The sequence below is a fragment of the Vigna umbellata genome, chromosome 8, assembly GCF_029865625.1.
Source record: "Vigna umbellata cultivar VRB3 chromosome 8, Vumbellata_1.0, whole genome shotgun sequence".
Lineage (NCBI taxonomy): Eukaryota > Viridiplantae > Streptophyta > Magnoliopsida > Fabales > Fabaceae > Vigna > Vigna umbellata.
The window spans coordinates 39,648,402-39,660,419 of record NC_142172.1 but is presented as its reverse complement, the minus strand read 5'-3'; the positions used below and the strand labels follow the sequence as shown (position 1 = coordinate 39,660,419).

General features: G+C 29.7%; 1 protein-coding gene across 1 annotated transcript; it reads right to left on the bottom strand.

The window, feature by feature from the left end:
- Positions 1-8,934: 8,934 nt before the first annotated feature.
- On the bottom strand, positions 8,935-11,773 carry LOC124824735 (aquaporin PIP2-1-like). The gene is made up of 4 exons (XM_047297235.2): positions 11,339-11,773; positions 10,624-10,919; positions 9,488-9,628; positions 8,935-9,358 (listed from the first exon to the last, which is right to left on the bottom strand). Exons 1-4 carry the CDS (start codon positions 11,643-11,645, stop codon positions 9,239-9,241), a joined length of 864 nt encoding a protein of 287 aa, XP_047153191.1. The 5' UTR covers positions 11,646-11,773; the 3' UTR covers positions 8,935-9,238.
- Between the last annotated feature and the right edge of the window lie 245 nt (positions 11,774-12,018).

The window sequence follows — 12,018 nt, the reverse complement described above, 5'->3', positions numbered from 1 at the left end:
ACCCACAAGGTTAGTCCATTAATGTCTACGAACATAGACTAGGACCTCCTACTATTCTCACCACATAACACATCCTTCTCTAATTGAGACTGGACAATTATTAGAATTTTAGGATAACCCCCAACAACAGGACCCTCAACATCAACATATACACTAATACCATACCATTATAGAGTCTCCCCCCGAGACTCATACTATATTTCAAATGCATAATTTCATATCAAACATCACAATATACATTCATAGTAGAATTCATACAAGATAATTATAAACAAATGAAATATTACTATAAATGGTCAGAGAAGAATCAAGTATTTGACAATTATAAAAAATAATCCTAATATAAAAATTCTTGGGGAAACAAGAAGTTGAATCTGACAGAGCCGGTTAGACAACTTTTAGTCCTTCCAAAAATACAATGTAAGTAAATAATAAGAACAATAACAGGTCTGGGAAATAAGAAGTTGAATCTGGCAGAGCCGGTTAGACAACTTCTAATCCTTCCAAAAATGTAATAAAAATAAATAAGGAAAGAAATAAAAAGTTTGGGGAAACAAGAAGTTGAATCTGGCAGAGCCGGTTAGACAACTCCTCATCCTTCCAAAAATTTAATATAAATAAATAATGAAAGCAATAAAAAGTTAGAAGTTGAATCTCGGAGAGCCGGTTAGACAACTTCTAATCCATCCAAAAATACAAAAATAAACAACTAATAACATACAAATGACATAACATAATCAACATCACATTTTACAACTATGACACTTGGATCTAAACACAGAAGTAGGTTTTCGTTCAAAATTCAAGATCATACAGAAACAAAATATCTCATATTCAAGATTTAAGATCAAACAAAAGCAAAATAGTACATATGCAAGACTCAAGATAATACAAAACAAAAACTTAAACGTAACTCCCCTTACTTTTATTCCAGACTTAATCTCCTTCTCTAAAACCGTTCTCCGAAAACTTCCAGAATTTCCCCTCTGCAACTAGAATTTCCTCCAACTCTCTTCTCTCACAAATTTTTCTAGAATTTTGGTGCAAATTTTCAGCCTCCCCTGGGCTATTTATAGCCAAAAAATATTATTTTAATCACCATTTGCTAAATTCTTATCTCTGATGATTCAATTCTACGTGGAGTGTTTATCTCTTCCACAATTTTAATTTTATTTTATTTTAACTATTCACTTTTTACTATTCACTATTTACTTTTTACTATTCAATTTTCTTAAAAATCTTAAATAAATTATCAAAAATTTGAACCTCTCCTTCTAGAATTACTATAATTTTATATTCAAAATTTACATTTTTATATCCATTAAAATTATTATTACTAATAAAATACTAAAATTTACTATTATAAATATTTTTCATGGTCTTACAAAAATATATTTCACAATATATTGTAAGATATAATTTCACAATATCATTAAGATGCAATATTAATTATCTAATAGACCAAGAAATCCTATCATTCATATATAATTTCTCAAAAATTATACTTCTTTAGAATAAATATAGTAGCAGAGGGTGTTGAAATATTCCAGAATATAATTCAAAATGATCTTAAAGGTTATCATGACTAGCTCTTTAAAACTTGAAGCTGCAAAAGAATCTTTGAATCATGCCAGCTGGTGTTATGAACCCCTCTCTGTAATTTTCTGTTGTATAATTGTACGGGATTTCACATCATAATGTTTCAACAGTAAAGGAAACCTACAAAAAGTATAATGTAATGTGAAGTTATACTAAAATGGTTTTTTTTTTCGTTTTGAGTTTCGTTACTTTTCTTTTTTGTATTTATCTATCTAGAAGAGGCAGAGAGGAACAAAAATCATAAATTGAGAGCAAATTAAAATTAAAACATGAAAATAGATTCTTTTATAAATATTCACCGTAAAGTATCATTTAATCTTCATTTTTCGCTGTGTTCACAAGACACAGGTATTTACAAATTTAATTTTTAATATTAAAAAACATATTTAATCAATTTTAGGCTAACTTTATTTATATATTTTAGATATTTTAACTAATATGATCTATTTTATTATTTTTATAAAATAACTCACATTTTTTTATTTACAAGTATATTATACTAGGTGATAATATACACCAAACTACAGTAGATATATGTTCATTTCTTTCATTTTTATATATTGTTTTACTTTTTCACTTTTATTCAATATGGAACTTAGATTGACACTTTGATTTCGAACAATCTTCCTCTTAAGGGTGAGTTCTTCCACATAGGTATATTCTCCCTTCAGCGGAAACATTTCCAACCAATCACAAACACGAGTAACCCTCTGATACTAATACTACTGTTGGGTCTATCGAGGAGGGGTTCACCGAAGAGACACAAACACCAATGACATATGAGTCCAACCATATAAGATATTGACATCACTCTCTACCAAAAACCTTAAGTCAATGGGTTAATGAGTATTTTATCTTTACATAATGCTCTACTTTCTCATTTCTATTCAATAGACTCACTTTATACTTTCTCATTTATATTCAATAGACTCACACTTTAATTTCCAACACATCTTAATACCTTCAAAATAATTTGTCACACTTTACCTCGTTTGAAATACTTGTATTAAACATATTTAACTAAAAGCAAACATCTAACTCACCAAAAACACACCACAAATCAATTATTATGTAAGAGTGATTCGTTACACCTATTTTGTAATAACAATGCACAAAATTTGTTTCAAATTGTAATTAAAGTGAAATTAAAAAATATATATCTTATAATTGTTTCTTAAACTATCTTTGGGTCATAATATCATATTAAGTATAAAAAAAACAGTCTTGATATATTTGTTATACATATATAAATTTTCGTAATTATATAGGATCATCTTTTTATTAGAGGGATTTTACTATTGAACTCTTAATTTCTATAATTATAACAAATATCATCGTTGACAGTAAAATTAATTTAACATCTCTCTTATTTAAGTCTCACATATTATCACTTTGTCATCTCTTATAACACTTCAACTATCTCTTTTTGTACCTTTAATTGTTACTAACTGTTTGAAATAAATCAATTATCAAGCAATACATATCCAAACTTAAAAGCTCTTATTTTTCATTATTTATAATTATAATTTTAAGAGTTGTTTTATACTTTTAATTGTCAATGTACTAATAAGTCGAGGAAGAAGACACCTTGATTTACATAAACTGTATGATCGATAACACCTTGACCAACACCACAACATAAGAGGAAATACTCGAACAATGTAAATAGCACAATAAATTGTAAATGTAAATATGTATCGTTCTGAAAAGAAAAAAATAAATGAATGTGTGTGCATTTAAGTAAATATCGGCCTAACAAAATACCAATTTTTCATTCAACAATTATTATATATCACTTTAATTCAAAATAGTTATATTAGAATCTAAAGTCAATTTAACTAATTCAAAGAATACCATCTGTTCCAAATAATTACACCCAATCTAACTAAGAACACATTTCACACTTCTAATATAATACTAGTTGACTAAATATAACTCAATTATCTTCCTTTCTTTAAAGATGCTTGGCTCATTAACTAAGCAACTCTACTCGAATCGAGGAAATCTCTCCATTTTGTAATATCTACTCAAAAGTCTTGGAAAATTAAAACCTCAGTTGCCCAGAGACATTATAACAATTTTACTTGTTTTATATTGTATAACAAGTTACCACGTTTGAATCTGAAGAAGAAAGTGAAAAGCATTGTCCAGCAATGATTGTAAAAGCTTAATTTATTAGATAGAAATGATAATTTTTTTTTATATTTGACACGTCTTCACAAAAGCAATAGTATAAACAAAAACATAAACCTCGAGTAATAAAGATGAAAATTTTAAACGCATAACTAATCTTACAAACCACAATAAAATTAGCAATTTTTTTATCTCATAAAAACTTAGATATTTAGTGAAAGATTATCTCCAGTTGCTACATCTAACCAAAAGTCAATTAATAACTAGGTGATGAATGTAGAATGGCACGTTGTGTCAGCTTTTATTGCTGTGAAAACGAGGAATGGATAACTACATCAATTAGAGGACCACATGGTGGCTGTAGCCAGGTCTCGTGTTTAGTATACGTAACCAACCAACATAAATTGGTATAAAAATATTTTTTTTATACAATATACATAATATAAAAAAAAAGGAAATATTCGCTGATGATGTCTAATATCAAGTGTTTTAACCTAACTGGTGATATTATTTGTCGTGAGAATTTTTTATAGGAAAAATTAGAATCAGTATTTTTAATCATTGAGGAACTGAAGCAATTCACTGATTAAGTATAATCTTCACTGCCAAAACAAATGAATTTGTGAAGCAAAGCTGCTTCCTATGGTCTCCTTTCTTTTCACACTTTTAATGCAATACGTATGTATGATTTTGTTTATGAAATTGAGATGTAAAGGAAAGTTTAAAATAATTTTCTTAGTGTTTGTGTAATAGATCTAGAAAAGGAAAGAAAATAATGACGAGGAGGACCAATAATTTGCATCGAATCCAGACATCCTCGTTTGTTGTTCTCACTAACGCAATCCTTAAACTGTCCTTTGCGTCCTGAAATAAGCATGGCCCATTTGGGCTCAATTTACATTGCTTTGCTAATCCCTTTTCTATTATTCTCCTTTGTAAGTGAACTAATTTTTCTTCATCTTCATACTTTCTTCTTAATGCATCCACTATTTTATATATTATTTAAATAAAAAGGTTGATTCTTTTAAAGTATGTCAAATATTTATCGAATTACTTGTCTCTTGGAAAGATTCCAAAATAGTTTTTCAAGTATATCTTGTAGAACTGTCATTATGAGAGATGTTTCGATGTGACTTATGAATTATGTAATTTGGAATTATTTTAAAAAATTATATTTAAAATTAAGAAATTCATAGCTGTATTTTGAATTTCAGATTATAGTTTGAAATTGACAATGAGAGAGATGGAGGTGAGCGAGGAAAGTAGGGGATGGAAGAAAGAATGAATCTTGTTTGTGGTGGATTTTTATTTATTTTTTAAATAATAAAGTCTGGGACAGTTTCTTCCTGCAGTTTCATATATTAATTATTCTTAAACCTTTATATTTATATATATATATATATATATATATATATTGAATTGTACAATCCATAAGTTAAAAATTAAATCATACAATCCACAAGTTAAAAGTTAAATTATACAGAAGTTAAAAATACTATTAGATTGTATAATTTAAAATTGTTTTTAGATCATACATTTCGGAAATTATTTTTTACTTTTGGATAATCGAAAATTTAAAATGACTTTTAATCCAGAAATTAAAATGACTTTCAAAAGTCAGATAGGGTTATAAAAAAAATAGCTTATAAATTACATAATCTGATATTTTTTATATTACTTATTCTTAGTTTTCAAATTGTGCTATCCGAAAGTTTAAAATATAAAATTACTCAAATTGTCCAGTTCAGAATGTCTTCACACAATCTGAAAAAGGCAAAACGGAAATTTTTTATGGGGCGTGCGGGAAGAAATGCATGGAGGTGCGGAAAGAAGATACGAAAGGTTGGTTAATATTCTAATATTGGGCTGAACGTTCAGTGATGGAGAAAGCCCAACGCGTCATCTCACGGACGATCTCTGGTTCAGCCCAAAAAGAATCTTCTGAAAATTTCGTTTGAACTTTTGAAAGCAGGAAAAAATAAATTAATGGGATAAAATATGTAAATATATAAGAAAATAATATTTTTTTAATCATGCGGAAAAGTAAAGAGAGAAGGAAAACCTTTTTATAATTTTTCCTCCTTTTTTTCTGTTATTTCTGAATAATAGATTATTTCAAAGAAAGTTTGTTGAAGGAAGATGAACAAAAATTTACTATTAAATTTTGGAAATAAGGCATCTTTATCCTCTTATTTTATTTGGACACTTTTTGAATTTTCCTACGTCTAGTGACTTCAAAACATCATCACAGCTTTAAACTCAATGTGAGTTCATATTGTCATCACTTGTGTATCACTATCAAAGTAGCAAGATTACCAAACATTTTTCCACAATTTTTTCATTATATATATATATATATATATATATATATATATATATATATATATATATATATATATATATATATATATATATATATATAAAAAGATTTTAATCCATCGGCGTATTTAAGGAATTCAATTGTTATGTATAGTATGATTCAAATGATTATTAATTAAACTTAATAATTCAAATAAAAAAAAAACTCTTGTTTAAAGGAAAGTTAAAATTTCCTTAATAATAAAAGATCTGTCTTTTTTAATGGTAAGGGGAAAAAATCCCATAAAATTTCAAGTTAGGAAATAATTAATGGAATATAAGTCCACTACAGTTCAAAATGAATATAAGCTAATCTCTACCTCAATAAACTTCCTTGATTGAAAAAAACAAAACTTTAATATAAGTCCACTACAAATTTAAAATGAATAAAATGTCTAATATTTTTATTTGTAAGACCTATTTAGATAAGTTTTTGTAAAAGAAGATTAATTTTGAGTCACTGAATTAAAATTAATTTGATAATAATTTAAGTAATTTATTTATTTTTTAATTTAAGCAATAGTTAATTTGAATTTATGAAAATATTTATTTAACTCTTTTTCACATTTTCTTTTGCAGAGATATTTTTATATAAGTTTATCCAAATAAAAAGTTTGTATAAACTTTTCTTTCAATGTATCAATCAAGAATATATATGAACCAATTATAATATTAAAAATTGTATATGTCTCTTGCATTTAAATAAGTATTTCATTTAAAATATTTAATTTGATAAGTATTACTTAATTTTAATATTTATTTAGTTTGAGATCTTTATACTTTTTTATTTTTCAATTTAAAATACTTGTGTATTAAATTAAATAAGATAATAATAGGTAAAAATAAAAGATAATACAAAAATGTTTTAAACTATAAAATACTATAATAGAACAAAACTAAATAGGTTGTTCTCTTTCCACTAATAAAAGCGATACATTTAGAATGTTTTAGTGGTTGGATAGTCATTAGTCACTAATACCAAAGACAAAAAAAATGTCACCTCCCGAAAAAGCTTATGCAATTTTTAACTTCCTTTCGAATCGAGGCATACGACTAACCAAGGGTGAATAAAAGTTGATGCATTCCAAATATGGCATGAAATTTATTATGCCACGTCTTCTCTTCTATATTCTAATCAACTTAAATTAACTAACTAAGGGAACAATATCAATGCTTTGTGAAGGAAAATTTAATTCACACATATAGTTTCGGAAACACATTTTCAATACACATTTATAAAAAATAAATTATTCATAAATAAAATTAGTTTACGTATGATAAACTAATTTATATAAGATCTCTTATATTATTTCTCTAAATTTGTATATTGTAATATATAAATAAATTACTTTTAATTTATAAAAAGGTACTTCACCTTTTGATTTAAAAATTTATAGAGAAACTTATATTTCTTGTAAATAGATTTCTTGATAAGTTGGATTAATTCAACACAACTTTTTTTAATTAACATATTTAAAAGATAAACTTTAATTTAATATCAACAAATCAACTTATAAAACAAAATTTACATTCATTTATATATTTTAAATTGGTCTTATATCTTATTGATATAGGATTTTCAATACATTTTTCATATTGAGATATATAACTATTAATAAGTGATTTGATTGCGGATGAAATAATATATCTAATAAATATCAAATATTGCTAAAATATATTTTAATCATAACTCTAATACCATTTTGAATATGATAAAAAATATGTATAAAATAACTATGTATATATTCTAGAAAGATTATTTACATAGATAGTTTTGACTGTATGAAATACAAAGGTATCTAAAAATTAATCTTGTTATTAATTTATTATATTATATGTCACAGAAATTTATCAAAAACAAAATTTAAATTTTATTTCATTATATACTGGCCTCACTTACGTTAAAATTGGGTAGCTTTGTTTATCAAAATGGGTATTTTAGAAGTGTCCAAATCATATTACATTAGTTTTATGTTTCTCCCATAACTTTCGAAAATATGTGTTTGTTGATTTCTCTGTTACTTGTAAAATTGGGTATATCATGGTTCTGCTACAGCTCTGTTCTTGTTTGTTTATTCAGCTTCTTTTATGGTGAGTTTGAAATTCAGGTCTCCAGCGTCTCTTTTCATCTAGTAGTAAATTTTTTGTCGTCTTTCTTGACTTTATTTCCTAGTTTCCTTTCATTACACGTTTATGCTTCTATTTCTTTCCCAAATTGTGAACACTGTTTTTCAAAACTTCACTTTTTGCTTCTTCTAACGGTAAAGATACTGCAACCGAGTTTTAAAAAGAGTACCTTTCAAAATGTAAAAAATAATAATTTTAAAACTTGTCACTGTAAAAACTTTTCTCCATGATCCTAATATTCTTATGATTTTCTTAAAAAAAAAAACACTCCACAACAGTATCTGATGTGGCAACAGATATTCAAAGCCTGATCACAAGATTCCACCAGCATTTTCCAGTTCCAACGTTTAAAAGTTTTAGAATTAACAGTGACCAGGAAGACGACTGGAGATGTAGTAAGATGCTGAGATATTCATGACTAGACCAAGCAGCAAGGTTTTCTTTTCAGGAAGGAACATGCTCACCACTGCAGAAGCATTTTTTGAAATTACAACACAGTTACTGAGGTAAATTTTTCTTTAGTGCCAACTTGAATAAACAATTCAACTCACCACACTCGACTTTACATTTGTCATATTTTTCTTAAAGAATGTTTTAACTTTTTTTAAAATTAGTTCTGGTTAAAATGGTATGCAGATTGTGCCATAATGCAGTTTCTTTCTTGTCTTATGTTTTACAACGTTAGTTTGTTTGGTGGTCTGTTATATAATAAGGATGTAGTAGGTAAAATTATTTTTTTTCCCATAAATATATCTGAGTACAAAGATGACAGAAGAGAATAACATAAAAGAAAAATGACACGCTAAAGGCAACACAGAGGAAAGTGCAAAAGGCTCCCCCTGTCATGAAAGAGACTTTAATCTACACTTATCCACAATCTTGAAGACATAATTGAGAGGGCTAGCTAAATAAACGTTGCAAATACAAGCCAAAAGCATTTTCCATTATTAAACTTGCAATATCAACTCCATCTCTGCAATTATCTTCTTTCCAAAAGAGCCATCATGAAGAGAAGGACAACTCAAACATGGGGGTTACTCCTGAATGATCCAAGGGCCTTAACAGCACCTGCTCTCAAGATGAACTGGTGGTAGAAAGCTGCAATGGCTGCCCCAATAAATGGTCCTACCCAAAAGATCCACTGACCAGACACACAAGGGAACAATATATCAGATAAAAGCTATGGCTTTATAAATTATTTCTAAGTTCATAAACTGACTTTTGGTACAAGATATAGATAAAGTGATGACAAAAGCAAAATATTACTTACATGGTCATCCCAGGGCTTGTCTTTGTTGTAGATAACAGCAGCTCCAAGACTCCTTGCAGGGTTGATGCCAGTGCCAGTCACTGGGATGGTTGCCAAGTGAACCATGAACACAGCAAATCCAATGGGAAGTGGAGCCAAAACCTAATACAGAATAATGCATAGTAAGAATCTTATGTGATTGATTTAAAGTAGACACCGTTGATGCAAAAGTTATTCCAAACACGTGAATCCAAATAACCAGAAAAAAAGAATTCGGTACTGATAAAACACTAGACAATTGAGTTGTGACAGATGGGGCCATGCTAACATGTGAAAACCGTATTTCATCCTATTTAATTAGAATAATCAGTAAAAGGCAACTTTATTTGGGAGCTCAAGCTTATAATTGATGAATTGGTAATAGATTTGCCAGCCTTGGGAAAATGACACATGCATTAGAGACACAATAATAAATCCTTTATCTCAAACTTAAGACACTCCAAGTCCTTTACTTGTCGGATAACATGGATGCGGTAGAATCCACTTTTCTCAAAACTGGAAGAAATTATGTAACCTTATAATCATGTGGGGGGCACGAAATTCAACCATCACCACAAACTCTTGAACAAAGGCAAAGGGGACCCAAGTTCCACAAACGCACGCTACTGTTGCACTTCTTCAACATAATCATTTCACTTGGAAAATTTGGTATTCGAAAGAGATAGTTTCACCACCCAATGATGTATCCACTCAGGAATTAAATGTGCCTATTTCAATTTTGGAAAACTAAGAACAATCAAATAAGTTGGCTACAACACAGCATGAAACCTGAGGAAAAAGTCTTCTGATTTAACACTGAAACACGTAATGCCTAATAAATAGATCGAGAATTGATGCACAGTATTTTCTTTACCTTCAACTAGACGCAATTCGAAATCACTGTCTTAAAAACTATTCACCGTAGTTTAAGGGGAGACTAAAATGCAAACCAGATTGAACTTTATTATATCAGAACATTTAACATACTACTCCCTTCAAGCACGACTCAGGCAGCAATTGGTGTTCCACAGTTGATATATTATTCATACATACAATTAAAACAAGGCCACAGGATCAGAAACAGAAACTAATAATAAGAAAAATGATTGAGAAGGTACCGGCACATGAGAATCTCTGGCATTCCTCTTGGGATCAGTGGCAGAGAAGACAGTGTAAACCAAAACAAAGGTGCCAATGATCTCAGCACCCAATCCAGTACCTTTGCTGTACCCAGCAGCGAGGAAATTAGCCCCACCACCATACTTGTTGTAGTAAGACTTTTGGAAGGCCTTCACCAACCCAACTCCACAGATAGCCCCCAAGCACTGAGCCACTATGTACATGATAGCACGGATCAAAGACACCTTGCGAGCCAAAAACAGCCCAAATGTTACTGCTGGGTTAATGTGACCCCCTGCAAACCAAATCAACAAAAGTTTCGTCCATGAGAGCTAAACCTTTCGTGGTAATCCTGAACAAACAATTGCTACAAAAGACACAGTCCAAAAACAGTCTAGGAAACTTGAGCCAGAAAGAAAAACAAAGGAAACCAAGTAATAAATCCCTTTTATTTTGGATAACACGTCTGAATAAACGGTGCTTAAACAGAGCAAGTTTCTACGCTTGGTAGCGTAGAACGAAAAATTCAAAACAATAAGAAACCCTCTGCAAGCAAACATTTTTTTTTTCAGACAGCCAACACAGAAAAGTGTGAAAAGGTAAAACATAATGAGAGTTTGCAAAACATGAAGCAAACATGGCAAATGACAGGATATATACATTTTTTTTTTTCATTTGGAGCCAAAGGATCTGGGGAAAGGACAAGAGAAGAACCTGATATCCCAGCAGTGCAGTAAACAAGGATGAAGATCATGCCACCGAAGGCCCATGCAATACCAAGAATGCCAACCCCACCACAGACATCACCCTTGTCCTTGATGTCACTCTGGTGACTGTACCCTATCACAGTGAGCACGGTAATGTAGAGGAAAAGCAAAGTTGCAATGAACTCAGCAATGAGAGCCCTGTAAAAGGACCACTTTGTTAGCTCCTCAGTATCAATGAGGGGTGCAGGAGGAGGGTCATGGTAGTCCTTCCCAGAGAAGGAGCCACGCTCGGTAACCTCAACGTCCTTCGCCATAACAAGAATACTAGTACTACCCTCTTGCCACAACAAGCTCAGACAGGAACCTAGGTTGTCAGAGAAGGCAAAGAGCAGAGAAAGGAAGAGACTTTGGTAATGGGCAGGTGTGGAAGAGACTTACAAGAGAAGGGGTATATATGCTGGTGCACCCTCAGGATTATACCAATTTTTTTCTTTTTTCTTTTTGCTTTTTTCTTTTTATCTAAAAACTTTTCTATTTTGGTGTTAATGTGATCTGTCCAATTTGGCAGGAATGGCGTATAGTACAAAGTTTTTTAAAAATTGGAAGAAAAAGAAAGGTTTGGTTTGGTGTTAGGCTTTTAGCTTTCATTTCACCGACCTTTCACTCCACCTCACTTTGCCACACCAC